Genomic DNA, 22,723 nt, shown 5'->3' with positions numbered 1-22,723 from the left:
AAAAAGGACAAGCGTCCACCATGGGTGTTTTTCTGAAAAGAAACCCCTTCCCCCAACAGGGGCCTCAGCCAGGTCCTTTGAGGAGGATCCAGAAGATGGCACTGCTGAGACAGCAAAGCCTGAAGCAGCTGAAGGGAAAGACAGTGATGCTTGCTATTGATGTCCACAGTGGGCACGTTTCTACCATGTATGCTAACGTCTTTTTAAAGATTTATATTTAATTTTGTTTGTATGTGGGGAACTATGTGAATGGGAGTGCACTTGGGAGGTTAGAAGAAGGCATCAGAACCCGCTAGGTTAGAGATATAGGCACTTGTGAGTTGCCTGATATGAGTGCTGGGAACTGGATTTCGGTCTTCTGCAAAGGCAGTATGCACTCTTAACAGCTGAGCAATCTCCCTGGCCATGATTCCCCTAAGTTTTGAAACAAATATATTTAAAGGGCAAGAAAGTTTATACATAGAGAAACCATTTGTAGAGCAAGGACATAATAAGAATGTCCATGTTTTAACATAACTATTATTCACAGGCCAGTGCCTTATTGAGCCAGCATCAGAGAAACTTCCTCCTGCAGCGGAACAGAGACCACAACCATACATTACACAGAGAAAGACACCTTGGGCCATACAGCTCTAAATGAGATGTTTCTATCAAACACCTTCACTCAGAGCTCAGGGAACCCCTCGGCAGAGGAGGCTGAAAGAGTTTAAGACCAAATGGGATGGAGAACAAGGCCCTCTGAGTCAAACTGGGGAAGGCTCATATGAACTCACAGAGACTTAAGGAGCAAGTGCAGGGCCTCGGCAGGTCCACACCAGGTCCTCTGTGTAGATACTGTGGCTTTCAGTTCAGTATTTTTGTGGGACTCCTGAATGAGTGAGTCTCTGCATTATTGTCACTGCTCTTTGGTTCTTCTACTGGTTTGCCTTGTTCGGCTTTGATGTGATGGCTTTATCTTATTATATTTCATGTTGTTATCTTTTAGAAGTCAGTTCTATTCTGATGAGAGACATAAAGGGAGTGGATCTGAATGGAATGGGAGGTGGACAGGAACTGGGAGGAGTATGGGGAGGGGATATATAGTAATCAGGATATATTGTATGAAAAAATCAATTTTCAAACAATATCCGGTTATTAAAGAGTCAAAAAGTTTTTAAAATTTAAAACTTTATCAACTCACAGTAAGCTAAAGTTAACTTGGTGCTGAATAGAAAAGCTGTAAATTTACTCTAGCATAGAATTATAACATTAATAAAATTAATAATAGCATGCAGCATTGTCCTAGGCCTTTATACCCATGCTTCCACTTACACTACTTCATTTCTGAAAGCCCCACCTTAAACTGCTGTTTTTAAGAATGTTCTTTGCACCTTTCCTCTGTTTGTTTATTTGTTTGTTTATTTTTACTTTTATGTCATATACTCACTTTTATTTCTTTTGTTTTTTGTTTTAATTTTTATTGGTTATTGTATTTATTTACATTTCAAGTGTTTTCCCCTTCCTGGTTTCCCCTCCACTAACCCCTATCCCATCCCTCCTCCCCTTTGCTTCTATCATATGAGAGTGCTCCACCCTCAACCACCCACTCCTACCTCACCACCCTAGCATTCCCCTATGCTGGGGCATCAAGCCTTCACAGGACCAACGGTCTCTCCTCCCAGTGATTGCTGATAAGGACATCCTCTGCTACAGCTGGAGCCATGGGTTCCTCCGTGTGTACTCTTTGGTTGGTGGTTTAGTCCCTGGGAGCTCTGGGGCAGGGGGTCTGGTTACTTTCTACTGGAGGAGGAAGACTAAAGTGTGGATGCTTCAGTACTACTTAGAAGGGGGAACAAAATAGTCACAGGAGTTAGAGGGTGGGAGGGACTTGGGAAGAAGAGAGGAAGGGGAGAGAGAAATCGGGGGTGGGGGTTGCAGGATCCGGTGTGGGAAGAGATGGAGGAGAGGTACAGAGGGTCATGAAATTGAACAGAAGTGTGTAACAATGGGAGATGGGGAACTGGGGTTGGCCACCAGAAAGTCCCAGGTGCCAGGAAAGCAAGAGGCTCTCAGGACCCAACAAGGAAAGCATTAGCTGAAATGCCCAACAAAGGGGAGAGATAGCCTGTAAAGACCATATCCAGAGGTTAGACATGCTCCTGGCTGTGGGATAGGACCACCCACCCATCTCAAAAATATTAACCCAGAATTGTTCCTGTCTAAAGGAAATATAGGGACAGAGAGTGGAGCGGGAACCCAGACACCATTGTTGATGCCAAGAAATGCTTGCCGACAGGAGCCTGATATAACAGTCTCCTGAGAGGCTCTGCCAATATAGATGCAGGTGCTGGAAGCTAACTATCAGACTGAGCACAGGGACCCCAACGGAGGAGTTAGGGGAAGAACTGAAGGAGCTGGAGGGGTTTGCAACCCCATAGGAAGAACAACAATATTAACCAAGCAGACCCCTTTCTTCTATTTAGGTATGTGTAGACACGTGCTTATCCTGTCAGGGTTACCTATATTGCAGCACAGTAATCTGTGACTTGGGTTTGAAGCCAGGAGCAATGGCACACAGCTTAGGTCTGCACAAGGCTTTATCATCCAGGTTTCTGGAGGTCTGCTCTTTAATTTTGGCGGGGTGACAATGGCACTTAAAAACACATTTCTCAGGCTGGATAGCCATTACAAACTAGGCATGTCTGCTTGGGATGTGAGCCCTTACCAACTGTGGACTGCCCTGTGTGAACATTCTCCAGTTCTGTTGGTCATTTCTCATTCCACCGAGACTACCTTGGGCTGGGCAGAAGCTTTTCACTGGAGTATACTTCTCTGTGTGTACACCTTTGCTCTTGTGCCGTGTTTTAGGAATCAGAGCAACAGCATGGAGCTCTCCCCCTCTACTGTCTCCCACTGAATGTCTGAATATCTAATCCATTGTCATTTGGGTTTGTGTACAAGTTGTGGGAGGGTCTAATTTCATTCTCCTGCACGTGAACAGCCAGTCTCCAGTTTCAGTGACCATAACTTACTTTTGTTATTGTTTTGTTTTTGTACATGTGTGGAATATCGGTTGACTGCAAGTGCTGGAATTTTCCATTTTGGGTCTTTATATTCTATTCTATTGAGTATGCATCTGTTTTTAATGCCAGGAGCACGCTGTTTCAATGACTATGGTTTTATAGATTTTGAAGTTAGGATATATGCTGCCCCTACCAGCTTTCCTCTTTCAAGATTTGTAGTAACTTGGAGTCCTGTTTTTTCTTTTCTTTCCTTTTTTTTCTTTCTTTTTTTTTTTTTTTTGGTTTCTATGAGAAATCCTGTAAATTTTCATAGCGACGGCATTGAATCCTTTGGCAGGGGCTGCTTTGGGTAGGGAAGCTATGATAACAGTATGAAGTCTTCTGGTTTGTGAACACACAATATCTATGCATGTAATTCTGTCACCATAAACCTCTTTCATCAATGTTTATACTTTTAAGCTTGCAAATCCTTCATTTCTTCAGCGAACTCTGCTAAGTACCTTTGGTAGTGTTCATAAATTGTTTTATTGTCTTGACTTATTTATGACAAGTTGCTATAAGTAAGTTTAAAAACTGTATGTACATATTAATTTTGTATCCTGCGACTCTACTGGAGTCTCTGGGTTTGACTCGGAGCTACCTTGATCGTGATATTTATATTATTCCCTCAAAAATACAATTATATAGAAGCTTACTCCATTCAGATTTAATGAATGAGCCTTCAGTCTCTACACAAAAATAAGAACTGACAACAGCAGAATGTCTGTGTTCAGCAAAGACAAATTGCATAGATAGATAAATGAGAAAAATTCAGCCAATACTGGGAAAATACAATATCACCTTCAACTCTGACAGGCATGTTCAAAGTACATTCCGTGAGTCCTAGAGATACACGCTCACTTCAAATCGGTTTCCTTTCTATGCCTGAGAGAAAAACTGCCCCACAGGAAGACAATATTAAACTTGATTGTGGTCATTTAAAAGTGTGTACACAGGACATAGTTTCTGATTTTCATAATCATTAAGGTAATTCAAAAACACTCTCGGATTCCTCCATCTACTCACTAAAGGGAAAAAGCTCCCTAGTGAAGGATCTGTCATGTTTATGTGCGACCAAACTCATACAGAGCCTGCTTCCAAAGAGCAGAGTAGCAAGCCATCTGTCTTCCAGGCCAGTAAAGACATTGGAAAGTATAGGGAGAGGGTCAGTTGGGCAACAGTAAAGGTCAGCATTTTCTGGTGGATTATTAGACATGATCACTAGTGACAATTTGTCTCCTTCTTTTCTGATTTCTCTATCGCATTCTCTTACTAACTGCTCTGACCAGGACTCCCAGGAAGATTTTTGAGTAGAACTGGTAGGATTGACCTCAGTGTTCTCTTCCCTATGAACACCTTTCAGTAAACAGTGTGGCTGCATTCCTCCTTGACCAAGGTTGTGTTTTAAGGAATTGGAGTCAGAACAGGGCTTATTTTGGTGAATCAGTCAGAATTACTTCTGCAGTTGGTAAGGTGAGCTTTGTTCCTGCTGTACTGTTAAGAGTTCTGGTTTAACTATGCTTATTTACCGTTAGTAATTAAAATGTGTTCATCAATACTTAGTTATATATAATTATTTCAATGGCATCTTAGTTAATGGCAGTGGCTGAGGTGTTTCAGCTTCTGTAACTGAACACTAAGGACAGACAAGGTTGCAAGTGACACATTTGAAGCACATACTCATGGGCACAGACATGCCACTTCCTAACCAAATCCAGGGGATGGGTCTCTGTCTTGGGAACTAGTGTGCAACAGACCCATGCTTTCACAGCTCTTGGTCAACATCGACTTCTACCAGTTGCCCAACTGACCCTCTCCCTATACTTTCCATTGTCTTTACTGCTTGGAAGACGGATGGCTTCTTGCTCTGCTCTTTGGAAGCAGGCTCTGAATGAGTTTGGCCACACATAAACATGACAGATCCTTCACTAGGGAGCTTTTCCCTTTAGTGAGTAGATGGAGGAATCCGAGAGTGTTTTTTAATTACCTTAATGATTATGAAAATCAGAAACTATGTCCTGTGTACACACTTTTAAATGACCACAATCAAGTTTAATATTGTCTTCCTGTGGGGCAGTTTTTCTCTCAGGCATAGAAAGGAAACCGATTTGAAGTGAGAGAGTACCTCTAGGACTCACAGAATGTACTTTGAACATGCCTGTCAGAGTTTAAGGTGATGTCGTATTTTCCCAGTATTGGCTGAATTTTTCTCATTTGTATATCCATGCATTTGTCTTTGCCCAACACAGACATTCTACTGTTGTCAGTTCTTGTTTTTATATAGAAATTGAAGGCTCATTCATTAAAATTGAATGGAGTAAACTTCTATGTAATTGTGATTTTTGAGGAAATAATATAAATAACATGGCCAAAATAGTTATGAGTCAATACACTATTCTCCAACTTATGGTTCCAGAGAGAGAACACAGGCCTTACACATGCTAGCAAACACTGCACTACTGGGATGATATACCCAGTCCAATTTTCTAACATTTTGTGGTATTTTCTAACTTTTAAATCACTTAGAAGTTTAACAGACAATCCCGCAAACATTTGACAAGCATCTGTGCTGTGAATAGAAAGCTGCTTGTCTAATGCTCTAACAACTTTTCTGTCATAAACTTCCATTAATTTTCATCTGAACATTGCAGGGGTGGGTTGTGCAATAAGAGCACATGGTAATTTAAAACACAACTCTACTGATAATACATGTTTTAAAATTGTTTTGGCAGGATCTACCAATGTGTTGGCACATTCTCTCTTTGGAATTCCTCACGTGGTGACTGCAACCATGCACATTATACTGGGTAAGGATTCTTCTAGAGACGTCCAGGTGGAATAAGGAAGTTCTTATTCATGTAAGTAACTATTGTGTTTCTGTCAGTCTTATCTAGGATTGGTAAGTTCTCCATCTCTAAGCGTAGCAATGTTTGAATGAAGCTCAAAGGCAGGGTGTCTTCTAGCTAAATTGCCTTTCGTTTTAACTACTTGCTTTGAAAAGAGCAATAAATGGGGTTTTACTATAATCTTAGTGGAAAAAATATTGTAAAACCCATTTTTTTTACATAATGGGAATAGTTCATGCATATTATTTGCATATGTAATCTGCACTATTGTTTGATTGCACCAAGACTTCAGGCATATAAGATTATGTTATTCAGAGGATGAAAACTACCAGGGCACATCCGTGGGTCATAAATCATCCCATGTGATGGCATGAAAGTTCAGATAAATGCAATGCAAAACTAATATTAACTCTGTTTCCCTGGTACATCGACTTCAGCATCAGAACCCTAATCTTATTTTTTATGACATTGATATAGGCTATAAGATTTACTACTTTAAGTTTCTTTAAGTTTCATCACATGAAAAGGTTGTAAGTGGCATTTATAGTTTTTATAACAAAGATAGGTAATGAGAAAGCAAGGTTAATAGTGATGATAGATGGTACCTTGCAGTATTTCTCAAGTAAATAAACATTCTCTCTGATGTTTGCTGTTTCGGCCACTCAATGATGGACTGGATTCACCATTCCAGGTCACATACAGTCAGTGGACGTGTGCACCTTCAGCTCTGCTGGCAAGCTTCTTCGCTTTGGGTTCTCAGCCATGTTTGGCTTTGGTGGAAGGACATTGGCTCTGGCAGAGAAATACCGATGGATGTCCCCTAGTCAGCGGAGAGACTTTGCTGTAATCAAAGCATTGGCCAAACTTAAGTAAGGGTTTTTTTAAGGCAAAAATTCTATATCCCAATGCCAATGACTATTAGTACATTTTATTATATATTTTTTTTTAGGCCAGAGGATTGTAAAATATCCTTTTTACTAGCGGGTTGTTCTCAGGATGAACAAGAAAGGTAAATAAAAGCTCGGTGTATTGTTGATACCTTTACTTCTCTTTATTTGTAGTAAAATATGTACAAGTGAATTGCCTGCGTGTATGTATGTGTACCATACACATGCCTGGTGCCCACTGAGGCCAAAGGAGGGTATCAGATACCCTGGAACTGGAGTTACAAATATCGTGTGCCACCATGTGGTAATGGGAATGAATGGGGGTCCTCTACAGTGGCAACCATAATCTTCGCCATTGGACCCCTTTGTTTCCCTTTAAATAATACGCTACTTTTACATAAAAAAATGTACCATGAGTACAGAATCAGAGGTTCTTACCTCTTCTAGAAAAGGAGACATTGAGGTTCTGCCTTCAGAGGCAAGCACGCATCCAGACTAGCAGTCCAACGACTTTTGGTACAACCATGAGTCTCAGGCCCCCAGTCTTGATCCTTATGAGAATTCATGGAGAATCATGGAATTTCAATATTAAGGCAACAACAAAGAAAGGTTCCACAGTAACTAAAAAATGAAAAATGCGCCTTATAATACATTTATACCTTAAGTGATATTCTATTAAGGAAAATCCTGCAATTACGGGTTCTCTAGTCTCCTTGTGTTTAGTAGATGTTAGCTTTGCACATGTGTGACATGTTTTTGTTTCTGTCATTTTACTTCTAGAAAAGCACAGAGATCTCCAGAATCTGGTGAGTCAGAAAGAATCTACTTGAAGCCCTATCTTGCATTAGTGACTGGGGAGAGGATATAACCTGGTACTTCCATCTTCTTTAGACTGTGGTGGCCACTGGCAAACCATCCAAGGGCAGTTCTTGAATATCAGCATCATGGCGATCCCCTGTCTGTGTTCAGTGGCTCCCAGAGGCTTAGCGCCTGACACAAGGTGAGTGTTTCAAGGCCTACTAAAGCTTACTTTTTAATAAATATTTTTCTTTGGTAATACTTTAGCCAGCTAGAAACTTGTTAAACATATATTCTCAGATGAAAGTCCAAAGAATAAATGTCAGCAATTGGAATGCTCACTACAAATGGGGCATCCATCTCATCCTTGACCCCTGCCAAGAATTGAGGACCATGGTAGAAGAGAGGTAGAAAGATTGTAAGAGCCAGAGGTCAGAGGGGAGCTGCAGCAGAACAGTACCTTCTGGACACAATAGTATTTGTTCATTCATAAACTCAACAGTAGCTGCTGTTGCCTGAACAAGATGTATTTAAGATCCAGCCAGTGGACTTTCCAGCATGGGGTGAGAAGGGGCCCATAGGCTCCAACCCCTAGCTGAGGAGCTATTAACTACTGAAGGCTTCTGAAGGGGGGAGGAAGAGTCAGTTTTCATTAAGGATATGACCACTGGTAGTTTGTGGTTGAATGTGGATGGCCCCAAGTTCATGAGTACATGAGCAATACAAGTAGACTTGGTGGATTATTGAGAGATAAAAGATAACACAACAGTGGGAATGGGTGAGAATGTAGGAAGTAGATATTAGAGGAATTAGGAAAAGAAGTATGAGGATAAATATGATCAAAACATTATAAGAATGTCTCAAAGAATTAATAAAAAGAATAAGTAGGTTAGAAAAGTAGCTGCTCTTTGCATGATATTAAGTCTTCCTTAAGGATTTGTCCACATGATGGATTGTGAACAACTATTGAAGTGGAGAAAACTGGCCTACAATCACTTGCATTTTACTAACCCTCTGGCTAGCATGTTCTTGGGTCTCATTGGCATTAACCTTGGGTTGTGCCTCCTTTGTTTGCTTTCATTTCACTACTTGTTGAGAATTTTATAATAACTGTTGATGTTTCTTGGAATGTCTCTGCACTCTCATTTTTATACAAACGTATTCTAAATATGAGGACTGGAGAGATGGCTCAGTAGGTATAAGTGTGTACTTCTCTGTCAGGGGATCTGGGTTGGCTTGATGCTTCCAATTAGAGAGACATTTTGGATTTGCTTAATGCGAACCATGGTGCATAGGAATCTCTTGGCTACATTTCAATGAATTAACCAGCAAGACATTTTATGTCTGCTCAGAATTACAGGTACCCTTTCTTCTGCACATTCTTGTAAGCAAATGTTCATTTTTAACCTAGGAAGTAGTTTTCTCCCAAATGTAATCATGTAGAACAAAGGGGGAGGAATAATATTTATAAACTCACACAACTAAGAAAGACGATGTGTAAACACAGGGCCATGAACACTCAGGTGCTGTTTGTCTTCAGAGGAAAGAGACAGCATGGTGGGTAGGAGGAGTATTGGACTCCACTTAACTCAGGAGTTAAGAGCTCTGCTGCTTGCAATGTTTTTTCATTGCCGCTGTGCGCTGTCCACTGGCAATGGTCCATCCTTATATTAAACGACTGGAGGAAGAGCAAATATCTAAGGTTCCTCACAGCTCTAGCTTGAGCCTCCTTTTACCGTCATTGTTATTCTTGGGACAACTTTGTGTTTGCACTGAAATCAAGCATGAAATTATTTGCATGTATTTCTGCAAGATGCCTTCTAAAGCTAATGCATTTGAGGCGGCTATGTTAGCACTAGATCACACTTTTGGTTCTAGTCTCTCTTACTGGATGGGAGTGTTATGTAAGATTAAAATGTTCTGCTGTTTAGCGGAACATAGGTGGTAACAGTTGTTCCTGCTCTGCCCTCTATCCAGGGCAGTTCCATTTATTCCATCTACTGTGTCACTTAGACCTTCTGCCCATAAACAAACACTTCAACCACAGTTTGGATTTCAGAAAAGAACATCTAGCCACAGGTTATCTCAGACCATTTTCAAATGTTCACCGTGTCACAAGACATTTTTAAAATGTAAAACACATGGCTTCATGTTTAGAATTCTTAAATAATTAAGGTAGATTTAATATTACTTCTTGATGTGATTAGGGTGCATAAAAGTTTGATTTTCAAAGAGCCCTGCAGTAAGGTTTTTGGTGAGAAGAAACCCCAGGGATTAATAAAACTAATTTGAAAGCCTTTTCATTTCAACGAGAGTACAGCAAAATGTGATTTAAAGTTTTAGGTCAATTCAACACCGTGATTTTTCGATATTGGCCAGTATTCTCTAGAGAGCACTATATTTGTCAGACAAAGTGATATGGGGTAGTTTCCAACATAGTCCGTTAAACTCCTTGATGTCAAATACAAATGTTTAACTTCAGATTAAACAATGGAAGCATGGCCCTTATAGCTGTACGGAACACCACTCGGCCAGAATTTGTAAAGCACCTGAAAAGTTACTCCAGTGTAAAGAACCAGGTATGGACAGTTCTTACTGTTACTTCTTTGCAAGGCTATTAATCACGAAGATAAAGATGCTCCAGAGATTAACATCAAGTTTAGTCCTGTGAGAAACCTTTATTTTCTTCTGTCTATGTTAATCATCCCCCCAGCCTTTATTTCAAAAATTGAAATGTGTGTTCCAGTATTAACTTACATTTGATTCTTTTGACATATGGGTTATATGACTTTTCCCCCTGTGGAAAAATTCTAGTATTACATTGAAAAGTGAAGGAAGTTAAGTGTACAATTATACACACACAGACACACAGACACACACAGACACACACACATACACACACAGATACACAGACACACATACACAACAGACACACAGACGCATGCACATACACACACAGACACACACACAGCACACACACACACACACACACACACGCTGTTCTTTAGAATGGAAAGTGGTAAAAGCTGAGAGTTTAGCTTTCTTGATTTTACAACAGCAGATTCTAAACTTATGACAGTTAGATTTTCCTAACATTTGCTTACAACCTGCTTCATATTCATGGATTTCAAAAGATTTGCAGTTATGTGCCTAAAATACCCATTTTATAGATGATATTGTTATCCCAAACATATATTGAGATATTTCCACTTAAGTGGTTAGACTCAAGGAGAGAGAGTAAATATGATGATCTGTGGTCTCGGGCATACACTCCGGTTAGCCTTGAAGTACAGATGTGGCTGTAAAACCCTGTAGTTAGACAGAACCATCTTTTTTAAAAATCATTTGATTTATTTACATTTCAAATGTTTTCTCCCTTCCCTGTCTTCCCTCCATGAACCCCACCCCCACACCTGCACCTCACCTTTGCCTCTAAGAGGGTGCCTCCTACCCTCCCACCCACACCAGCTTCACCCATCTAGCATGCCCCTCTCTGGGACATCAAGCTTCCACAAGGCCAAGCTCCTCCCCTCCCAGATACCAGATAGGCAGTCCTCTGCTACATACATAGCTGGAGCCATGGACCAACTCATGTATACTCTTTGGTGGTTTTGTCCCTGGGAATGTTGAGGGTCATGGTTAATTGATACTGTTGTTCTTCCTATGGGGTTGCCATCCCCTTCAGCTCAGTCAGCCCTTTCCCTAACTCTTCCATTGGGGTCCCCAGGTTCAGTCCAATGATTGGCTGTATCTGTATTTGTCTTAGTCAGGTACTGGTAGAGCCTCTCAGAGGACAGCTATACCAGGCTCCTGTCTGCAAACACCTCTTGGCATCAGCAACAGTACTTGTGGATGGAATGGATTGCACAGTGAGAAGGTCTCTGGACCTTTTCTTCAGCCTCTGCTTCATTTTTGTCCCTGCATTTCCTTTAGACAGGGACAGTTCTGAGTTAAAGATTTTGAGATGGGTGGGTGGCCCCATCCCTCCACTGGGTGCCATGTCTATCTACCAGAGGTGGTCTCTTCAGGTTCTATCTCCCTACTATTGAGTATTTTGCCTAATTTCATCCCCGTTAGGTTCTGGGAGACTCTTGAATCCCCGGTTTCTGGACTTTCTAGTGGTTCTCCAAGTTCCCCCAAACCACTGCTACTTATTCCTATTCATTTTCCTTACCCTCTGGACTTCTCGCCTGTCTCTTCCCATAGCTGGTCTTGTACCCTCTTTTTTCCTCCCGCCTCCTCACCCCCATCTAGATCCTTCCTTCCCTCTGCCTCCTGTGATTATTTTATTTCCCTTTTCTGAGTAGATTTGGAGCATCCACTTTTTGGCCTTCTTGCTAAGCTTCATATGCTCCGTGAGTTGTATCATGGGTATTCTGAGCTTTTGGAGTGATATCCACTTATCAGCGAGTGCATAACATGTATGTCCTTTTGGGTCTGGGTGTCCTCACTGAGGATGATATTTTCTAGTTCCATCCGTTTGCCATTTTTAATAGCTGAGTTGCATTCCAATGTGTAAATGCAACACATTTTGTGTATCCCTTCTCCCATGGAGGGACATGAATGGTGCTTGGATGTAGTCAGGGGAGGAAAAATGGGAGGGGGAGGAGAGTAAATCCAGGTAACCATCACAGGCGGAATGTTGATCCTACACCATAGCCACTTATAAAAGTGGAGAGGGAGGAGGGAGGGGGAGGGAGGGGGAGGAGAGAGAGGAGAGAGAGAGAGAGAGAGAGAGAGAGAGAGAGAGAGAGAACAAACTGACAGACTGACAGACCGAGTCTCTTTGTGTGTCTGTGTGTGCCTATGGGAGCCTCAAGAAAGAGTTGGATTTTCCTGAGCTACAGTACAGGTGGCTGTGAACTGCTTCACATTTGTACTGGGGATGAATTTTGGGTCCTGTGGAAGGACAGTAAGAGTTCCTAGGAGCTGAGCCATCTCTCTGGTCCCTGGGTCCTCCATGTTTGCCTCATATTTTCATACTACAATGAAGAACTACAATAATCTGGAATTTATAACCATATGTAATTCATATAATCATCTCTATAAATAATAAACAATGTAGGACTATGAATTATATGTAATTCATTTAAAAAAACTTTGCCATTTAAGAAAGCCTACATGTATCTTAGTTATAGTAGGATTGTCCTCTGCACAGCGAATCCACAGCAGTGCCAGTGTGTGGGAAGGAAACACATTCTGAATTCTTTTCTTCACTCTGACCGTGTTTTCGGTGCTGGACTGCCAGCTGTGGAGCAGACTGAAGATAACATCACTGTTTTTACAGTGACTCCTAACTCAGTAAAACAAAGGATACAACTATCCTTTGGGGCTCTTTTACTGCACCCTCTCGCTAGCTCTCCTTTCTCCCCATGTTCTTGTTCTCCATGGCCATCTTTGGCAAGTGGTTTTAAAACCTTCAAATGCACTCTCCCATCTTCCAAGGACTCGCTCTTCTGTGGTCCCTTTGTCCCAATTACTTCAGTGGATTGCCTTCAAGCACACACCCGTGCAAGAGTCTGATCGCGTCTTCAGATCTGCTGGACACCGTCCTTCCCTTATGCTGTAAAGTTTGTAAACCACCCAGGTCTCCCAGTCTGATGGGTCCATGGCTGACCTTGACTTTTCCCTTAACAGCATCTTCCCCCATTCTGCAGTTTTTCTGAAACTCCCCTCCTCATTTTCTTGCAACACTACACCCCCTGCTTCTGTTGGTTCTCATTTTTAATATCTCTCCCTCTTCTTAATTTAAATCTTACTCATTATAATGGCCTCTCGTGTATCTTCGGTTTGTCTTGTCTTTTGTAGCTCCTCCTGGAGGAGTTCTCCTAATGTAGCTGAGCTCTCCTGTGTTGAACTCTTCACCAAGGGAAGCATTCTATTTCCTCAACATGGATGCCATGGTCCTTGGGAAACATTTCCTCACTTCCAGTGCTACAACATGAGGAAGGGATCAGCCAGCTCACTAACTCATGAGGCCACTGTCCCTTTTCAGCATGGTTGTCCTATAAGTGTATTTTCATGTGGCTATCCCTTGGGACATGTGAATCCCTGGTACTTTTCACTGCTTTCAAACTTCTACTACCCCAAGGAAATGGGTCATGTTGGATTAGGCTCTGCCACACACATATGTGTTGAATGTAATTCTGTCTTTAGAAGCCTTATCTTCAAAAGCAGTTATTCTGAGACACTCAAGATTAGGACTTCGATGTAGGAATTCTTGGGTGGGGCATACAATGTATGTTGAAGCTTTTTGTAATTGGATTCTTCAAAGTAATTAAAACAGTCAAGTAGTTTTACTGTAAATATAGTTACTAGTCATTGATCATTTCATATTTTAAAATAATGGCTTTGGGATTATCCTTCAGTAAATGTAGTTTCCCCTCCCCCTTCTGCATATAAACCTTAATGAAGCACAAAATTTAAAAAGTTGTTTAAAGCAACTTAAGGGTCAGTATTTTCCCCTAAACCTTTATTTTACACACACAGAACAAAGGTCCAGGAAAGGCAACAACTTAAACTATATAATAAACTGAGTTACAATGTGGATTCCATGCTCACCTCAGCTCACAGCAAGTCTTACCAGGCTGGCTTTCCATGAAACTACTCGCATATCATAACTATGATAGAGTTCCCACACTGGGTGTAAAGCTTTCAGTATCTGCCTCATATTTAAAAACTGGCTGATATGGGATAAATGATGTCTGTTCCCCACCCCAGATACTCAGTCCTAACCCTTGTTACCTTTGCCCTATACCCTATTTGGAAGAAGAGTCTTTGTAGATCTAATTGAGGATTCACTGCTGTTCCTCCACCTGGGTAATTTCCTTTGGTAAAGAAGAAAAAGAACAACTTGAGCGTTAGCTGGTGGCATTCTAGAATGGCTAATAACTATCCTGCCTTGTGCCAGTTTGTTAAAATGACCTGTAAGCACCTGGGGGAACCATATTTGAATGCCTCTTTCCTCTCTCATGTACTTTCCATCCTATCTCAATAAGTTTAGATTTAAGCTCTTCTGTATTGAATTCCAAGTGTGAAACTTGGGCTACAGTTTGTTTCACATCAGCTAGCTAAGGTTGTCATGATGTCAGTGGTATCAACTGAAGAGTCTGTCTTTAACTAGAAATTAGGACATTATTGTTGTGGGAAACTCTTCACAGGTACCAACTGTCATCCAGTAAAGATGAATGGGCATGGAAACAAATTTCCTTTTCAGAAAACCTGGGGCTATCTGGTTAGAGTTGCAAAGCTATAAAAATGTCAGTATGATGATGAAACTTCATTATAATAGGGGCCACCATGAAGCATGATGACCTTTTGCGTTTGTTGTGTTTAGTTCAATTTTCCCTTTGTGGAGACTTACACCATTGAAGAAGTAAAAATTCATCCAAAGAGCAATAGCAACGGATACAGCCCACAGGAGGAGGGTGGACACCATGCAACTGTTTCAGAAAATGGGTTTCCTTGGAATATAGATGGTGACTTAATGGAAGCTGCCTCAGAGGTTCACATTAGGTAAGCCCAACTACGACTCAGTGTGGAGAATAACAGATGTAACACTAATAATATAATATGCGAGTTCTGCCTTCTAAACCCAGGCAGAAGATTAAAAGCCAGAGAGTTAGCAAATTGAACAAAGACATATCACACCTTTCAATAACTACAAACACAAGCATTTATGCTGGCACTGCAGAGCATTATTCTGCATAGTACAGACATGCTTGCAATTTTCATTATTTGTCTTTGAGGATATTTTTAAATCTTTTCATATTAATGTAGTCCCACATCCTCTAGCCCTTCTCCCAACCCACCACCAGTGCCAAACTGGGCTCTAATATCATGTAATACTCTGTTGAACAGTTGTTTTTATCAAGTCTTATTTTTATTCAAGTTCTGTTTTTTATTCAAGTCAGTATATAAAGTAATAGAATCTCTTGTCAAATCTTTACAAAGCATTCAACACACCATACATATATGTTAACAAGAGTGATTGATTGTAGAAACTTATATACGCAATCTTAGCAAGCTTAATGTCTTAGCAGACTGAAGCATGCTGGGAGATGGGCAGGAGCCTCTGCTAGGTGGGATTTTTTTTTCCTATTTCACAGAATCAATTTTATGGGGTGTTCTTTGGGGTATTCTTAAATGACTGTCTCTTCACAGAGGCACTAGAGGTATTAACCTGGCAGGAAAGGTGGTTAAGAATGTTCTGGAATAGTCACAGATGTTGGTGTCTTATGTCCTTCACCTTGCTGACTTGTAGCTCTGCTAGGAGTGTATGTCAGTCTGTATGTGTGACTTATGTACCACACTTGTGAGGTGTGTGAAACATCACAGTGGCAGAGAAATGAAATAATCAAGCCTATGTTATTCCTTATAGGCTGCACCCAAGACTGATCAAACTCTATGGAGGAAGCCTGGAGGAAATGAATGATTCCAAAGTAGCATGTAATTGCATATGAAAGAAGTGTGTAAAGTAGAAATTTATTATAAAAGAATCTGGCATGCAATATATATATATATACAATATATAAATAGAAAATGCATTTTAATGAAGGTAACTATTTAATATAATTAAAGTATCTATTTTAATGTAATTAAAATATTTTTATCTTTTTTTTATTGGATTTTTTTTATTTACATTTCAAATGTTATCCCTTGTCCCAGTTTCCACTTGAGAAACCTGCTATCTTCTTCTGCCTCTATGAGGGTGCTCCCTCACCCACCCACTCCCTCCCATTACCCCGCCCTGATATTCCCCTCCACTGGGGCATCAAGCCATGACAGGACCAAGGGCCTCTCCTCCCATTGATGCCCAACAAGGCCATCCTGTGCTACATATTGACTGAAGCCATAGGTCTATCCCTGTGTACTCTTAAGATGGTGGTTTAGTGCCTGGGAGGTCTGGGGGGTCTGGTTCATTGATATTGTTGTTCTTCTTATGGAGTTGCAAAGCCCTTCACCTCCTTCAGTCCTTCTCCTACATTGTGGATCCCATTCTTAATTCAATGGTTAGCTGTAAGTATCTGCCTCTGTACTTGTCAGACTCTGGCGGAGCCTCTCAGGAGACATAATATAGTCTGGCTTTGGTGGCTGCACATGGGATGGATCCCCCAGGTGGAGCAGTTTCTGGATGGCCTTTCCTTCAGTCTCTGCTCTATACTTTGTCTCCATATCTCCTCCTGTGAATATTTTTGTTCTCCCTTCTAAGAAGAACTTAAGAACCCACACGTTGCTCTTCCTTCTTGAGATCCATGTGGTTTCTGAATTGTATCTTGGGTATTCTGAGCTTTTGGGTTAATATCCACTTATCAGTGAGTGCATACCATATGTGTTCTTTTTTCACTCACGATGATATTTTCTAGTTGCATCCATTGCCTAAGAATTTCATGAAGTCATTGTTTTTAAAAGCTGAGTAGTACTCTTGTTGTGTAAATGTACCACATTTTCTGTATCCATTTCTCTGTTGAAGGACATCTGGGTTCTTTCCAGCTTTTGGTTATTATAAATAAGGCTGCTATGAACATAGTGGAGCCCATACGTAAACATAGTAAAAGCAATTTACAGCAAACCAGTAGCCAACATCAAACAAACTGGAGAGAAACTTGAAACAATCCCACTAAAATCAGGGACTAGACAAGGCTGCCCATTCTCTCCTTACTTATTCAATATAGTACTAGAAGTCCTTGCCAGAACAATTAGGCAATAAAAGGAGGTCTTGGAAAGGAAGAAGTCAAAATATCACTATTTGCAGATGATATGATAGTATACTTAAGTGTTCCCCCAAAGAGTTCCCCAAAAGGTCCACCAGAGAACTACTAAGCATGATAAACAACTTCAGCAAAGTGGCTGGATATAAAATTAACTCAAAGAAATCAGTAGCCTTCCTCTTCTCAAAGGATAATCAAGCTGAGAAAGAAATTAGGGAAATGACACCCTTCACAATAATCACAAATAATATAAAATAATATAATATAAAATACCTCAGTGTGACTCTAACCAAGCAAGTGAAAGATCTGTATGACAAGAACTTCAAGCCTCTGAAGAAGGAAATCAAAGATCTCAGAAGATGGAAAGATCTCCCAGGCTCACGGATTGGCAGGATTAATAGAGTAAAATGGCCATCTTTCTGAAAGCAATCTACAGATTCAATGCAAGCCCCATCAAAATCCCAACTCAATTCTTAGAGTTAGAAAGAGCAATTCGCAAATTCATTTGGAATAACAAAAAACCCAGGATAGCAAAAACTATCCTCAACAATAAAAGAACTTCTGGGGAAATCACCATCCCTGACCTCAAGCAGTATTACAGAGCAATAGTCATAAAAACTGTATGGTATTGCTACAGAGACAGGCAGGTAGATCAAGGGAATAGAATTGAAGACCCAGAAACGAACCCATACACCTATGGCCACTTGGTCTTTGCAAAGGAGCTAAAACTACACAATGGAAAAAAAGACAGCATTTTTAACAAATGGTGCTGGTTCAACTGGAGGTCAGTATGTAGAAGAACACAAATCGATCTATTCTTATCACCCTGTACAAAGCTTAAGTTCGAGTGGTTCAAGGACCTCCACATCAAACCAGATCTACTCAAACTAATAGGAAAAAAAAAGTGGGGAAGACACTTCTTCCTAAAAGGGGAAAAATAAATATTCATAGGAGGGGATATGGAAGCAAAGTTTAGAGCAGTGACTCAAGGAATGGCCATTCAGAGCCTGACACACATGTGGCCTATATATATATACAGCCACCAAAACTAGATAAGATTGATGAAGCTAAAAAATGCATGCTGAACAGGACCGGATATAGATCTCTCCTGAGAGACACATCCAGAGCATGTCCAATACAGAGATCAATGCTAGCCGCAAACCACTGAACTGAGAACAGGACCCCCTTGGGGGGAATTAGAGGAAACATTAAAAGAGTTGAAGGAACTTGCAACCCCATAAAAACAACAATGCCAGAGTTTTCAGGGACTAAACCACTACCGAAAGACTATCCATGGACTGACCAAGAGTTCCAACTGCCTATGTAGCAGGGAATAGCCTTGTTGGGGCACCAGGGGAAGGGGAAGTCCTTGGTCCTGCCAAGGTTGGACCCCAGTGTAGGGGAATATGGGGGGGGCAGTAAGGGGGATGTATGGGGGGGAATACCCATATGGGGGAGGGGGAGGGGAAGGAATGGGGGTTTATGGATAGGAAACCCGGAAGGGGAATAAAATTTGAAATGTAAGTAAAGAAATATATCTCCTGAGAGACGTAGCCAGAATACAGCAAATACATAGGCGAATGCCAGCAGCAAACCACTGAACTGAGAATGGGACTCCCGTTGAAGGAATCAGAAAAAGGACTGGAAGAGCTTAAAGGGGTTCGAGACCCCATATGAAAACAATGCCAACCAACCAGAGCTTCCAGGGACTAAGCCACTACCCAAAGACTATACATGGACTGACCCTGGGCTCCAACCTCATAGGTAGCAATGAATAGCCTAGTAAGATCACCAGTGTAAGGGGAAGCCCTTGGTCCTGCCAAGACTGAACCCCAAGTGAACGTGATTGTTGTGGGGAGGGTGGTAATGGGGGGAGGATGGGGAGAGGAACACCCATAGAGAAGGAGAGGGGGAGGCGTTAGGGGGATGTTGGCCCGGAAACTGGGAAAGGGAATAACAATCGAAATGTAAATAAGAAATACCCAAGTTAATAAAGATGAAAAAAAAAGAAATGTATCTAATAAAAATTTTTTTAAAAAGTGAGGAAGAATTTCAAACACATGGGCACAGAGCTCAAGGACCTCCATGTAAAATGTGAAGCTAATAGAAGAGAAAAATGGCGAGTGTCTCAAACACATGGGCACTAGGGAAAATTTCCTGAATAGAACACTAATGATTTATGCTCTAAGATCAAGAATCAACTAATGGGTCCTCATAAAATTGCAAAGCTCCTATACTTAAAATATTTTAATACAATTAAAATAGTAACTATGTATTTAAAAATAAAAATAAAAATATGAAGTCAATGGAAAAAATTAAAATTCTGATATTTGGAAGGTATTTGTTAGATCCAATTTAAAAAACATTGTGCTATATTGATATTGTTGAAGATAATGTTTTTGTATTTCCTATATCCTGATAAAACATAGATTTTGTAAAATTTCAGACTTCACAGTTAACTAGTAATATTAATACGAATATCCACTTAATAGAAAACATTCTTTCCTCCTAGGATGTTATTCTACTATCATAACAGCTAGATTTGTACTTAAGTAAACTTACAAGTTTTATTTACAAATATCAATAAAAAATATATCTTTCTAACTGGGCAAAATGTAGCCCAGGAGGTAGCAGTGTTCTTATGTATCTGAAAGGCAGGAGTTGGTTTTCAGTGTAACGATCCGCATTTTCTCAGAGACCATCCCTTGAAAAGGTAGGTCTGAAATGATATTGATTTCTCATCTAGTAACTTTGACATCTTCATGAAATAACTACTTGAATTTTCATGAGAAAACTATAAACAGTTACATTTTACACAAAAAAGTATACCTTAAAAATATAAACATTTAATTAAATATGCTTACTGCACACCCAGATCTGATGGCTCCGTGCTCAAGTTTCAGCACTCAAAACCTCCCTTGCCAGCCTTAGCAAATCCCTGCTCTCCAGCCAGACTTGTGAAGAGGCCACCCTCATGAATCCGGAAATCTGAGGAAGGGCCAGCTGGCAGCAAACACTTCCTGTAAAGTGATCTTTCTTCATAACACTGAAGGCTGCCTCTTTTATCTAGCACATGTTCAAAATCTGGACATGGCTTTCTTACACATGACAGATTCAGATGAAGCTTACAGTTATCCAACCACATAGATGAAATAAATACTACAAAATGGTTGTAATTACAGAAAAATTATGTAGATCCAGGTAGAAGCCATTTCATTTTTAAACAGAATCTTGCGCAGCAATATCAAGCATGCCTTATCTTGTGGGAATTTCGATGTCACTGCATACAAACTTGATCAGTGATTTGCAGTTCCAACTATGTATTTGTTTGTCCATTTTCAGAGTCCTGGTTTACGTATATTTAACCAGGCCAAGAAAAAAAAAAACAATATCTTAGCAGATACTCATGATTGCTTAATTTGAAGCGGTGAATGTTTTATAAAACATTGGCCTCCAAGTCTCTCTTTGTACAATTTTCGATCACCAGTGAGCTGCAGTGCGTGTTATATCCATGTGTATCGGCTCAAGTGCAATATTTATAATCTGCTATGAGGATAAAATTCTTAAGAATTGGCATTTGCAGATGAGAATTTGAAAAAGCAATTTTTCCTGGGTGGTTTTGATAATGGAAAGAAGTAGATTGAAGTTTTTATTCTTTAAAAAGTATATGTACATGCATAGAAGAGTTCACAGCTGTTATTTCTCCAGTATCCTGCTGCAAATGGATTTTGTTCTTCAGGATTTTAAAATTCCTATCTGCAGATGAACAGGGCTGTAGGGACACAGCCCAGTGATGCCGGGCCACCAACAGCAGTCTTCATGTCCTCTGCTTTATCCATTAGACAAGCCAGGGATAGCTATTTTCAATGGCTTCATGGATCATGGTCATAGTCTGAAGATAAATCAAAAGTATATTTAAAACCAATACCCTTCCATATCATGGCATCCATTTTGCTGAGGTGAGCCCACCTAATCAGTAATATCTCCTTGAAAGATCATTCCTTTTAAGTCGGTCCAGCTAAATCTGGAGTTACTGTCCCTTTAAATTGGCTTCGGAAGTTCTGGGTGTGTCCAGAGCTTTAGTGTTTTGCTCCACTTATTCACTGACTGCTGTCAAGCCATCTTTGTGTATTTCTTCCTTGCAGACTTCCCCAGCACTAAGATAGAGTGGGTCACAAAACCATAAGTGCATGGAAAAGAGAAATTATCACAGATCTCCTGGAGAGATCTTAAACTGAGACCTTTTTCAATTCTCTCAATTTAAGTCTTCAGTCATCATTGCTTTTGCTGTTGACATAACTCCAGCTGTCTCTCCTGTTTTCTTCTTGTAGGATAGATTTGTACTGCCTTTTAAAAAATCCAGCCTGAAAATAGATTAGATGACAATTGATTAGTTCTGAACCCATAATAGTCAAACCAAATATCTAATCAGCGATAATCAGCATAGACCATGCAGCATTAACAATATAGGACTTCTCTGTGACATATATGCACCCCCCGACATTGACATTTGACATTATCCACATTTTTCCAAACAGATTCTTGCAGTAAAGTTAGAAAAAATGTGTGATCAGCATTAAACATTCAGATAGCAATGGGAAAAAAAAGAACAGTAAATATTGAAATAATTGACTTTGAGACAATAAAAGCATTTTGAATAGTGTACTATTGGTAACTATTAAAGGCATGGTATCCATATAACACATGAAATTAACAATTATTAAAGGATTACCTTCCACATAACCCATGAAATTAATAAAAGTACAATAAGTCCAAGGAGCAAGCTGATGGTGACAATCACGATGGTGAAATGCCGTTTGGGTCTTTGATGATGGAGCCCTTCCAAGTAAACCTGCACAAATTAAGTAGAAGAAACACACACTCAGAGATAGCACTGCTGATATTTTCCTTGAAAAGCCTCCCAGGCTTTTACAGAGATCAGAACTATCCACTCTGTCCTGCTCTAGTCTCAGCCCTACTAAGCCCTGGCAACTGTTTAGCAGAAACAATGAGTAGAATGCTCTACATCCATCCCATTCTCACCGATGCCAAATCACATCTCCAGAGAGCTCTCTATATATGTCCTCTCAGCTGTGGCAAATGCTACCTCTGGGTAAAGGGTTAAAAGTGCTCTATTGGCTGGTGACATGCTGACTCCTGACTCAGATCCCCAAAGGGCACCACTTATAAACACCCTCAAACTATTCCCCATACAGCTTTCAGGCAGCAACCAAGAGAGAGGATCTTACATGGGCAATGTTCTCATCCTTATTGAGCTCAATAACTCTTGGGTGTGGCTCTGGAAAAGCTGTTGCTTTTATTTCAAATTTGAGTGATGAGGTCTCATCCTGTTTTGAAAAGAAATCATCAACAGTTTGATTTGTAGTTTATTGCATGAAGACATGTCAATAGAAACACCACCTTTGCTATCTAGAATTTCT

General features: G+C 40.4%; 2 protein-coding genes across 2 annotated transcripts in view; one reads left to right on the top strand and one right to left on the bottom strand.

Annotated features, from left to right (window-relative positions):
• Cerkl (ceramide kinase like) overlaps window positions 1-16,189 on the top strand; it is a 93,108-nt gene extending 76,919 nt beyond the window's left edge. Inside the window, exons 6-13 of the mRNA XM_032903555.1 lie at window positions 5,774-5,848; window positions 6,579-6,756; window positions 6,837-6,896; window positions 7,555-7,580; window positions 7,666-7,774; window positions 10,055-10,151; window positions 14,909-15,087; window positions 15,953-16,189. Of these exons, the coding sequence (XP_032759446.1) occupies window positions 5,774-5,848; window positions 6,579-6,756; window positions 6,837-6,896; window positions 7,555-7,580; window positions 7,666-7,774; window positions 10,055-10,151; window positions 14,909-15,087; window positions 15,953-16,034 (806 nt within the window). The 3' untranslated portion in view covers window positions 16,035-16,189. The remainder of the gene's footprint in view (window positions 1-5,773; window positions 5,849-6,578; window positions 6,757-6,836; window positions 6,897-7,554; window positions 7,581-7,665; window positions 7,775-10,054; window positions 10,152-14,908; window positions 15,088-15,952) is intronic.
• A 4,702-nt stretch (window positions 16,190-20,891) lies between these two features.
• Itga4 (integrin subunit alpha 4) overlaps window positions 20,892-22,723 on the bottom strand; it is a 72,388-nt gene continuing 70,556 nt past the window's right edge. The window contains exons 26-28 of the mRNA XM_032903554.1: window positions 22,532-22,630; window positions 22,015-22,134; window positions 20,892-21,646 (exon numbers count right to left, since the gene is read on the bottom strand). Coding sequence (XP_032759445.1) covers window positions 21,551-21,646; window positions 22,015-22,134; window positions 22,532-22,630 — 315 coding nt within the window. The 3' untranslated portion in view covers window positions 20,892-21,550. The remainder of the gene's footprint in view (window positions 21,647-22,014; window positions 22,135-22,531; window positions 22,631-22,723) is intronic.

The sequence above is a fragment of the Rattus rattus genome, chromosome 5 (genome assembly GCF_011064425.1).
Source record: "Rattus rattus isolate New Zealand chromosome 5, Rrattus_CSIRO_v1, whole genome shotgun sequence".
Taxonomy (NCBI): Eukaryota; Metazoa; Chordata; class Mammalia; order Rodentia; family Muridae; genus Rattus; species Rattus rattus.
This window is presented reverse-complemented; position numbering and strand designations above follow the sequence as displayed.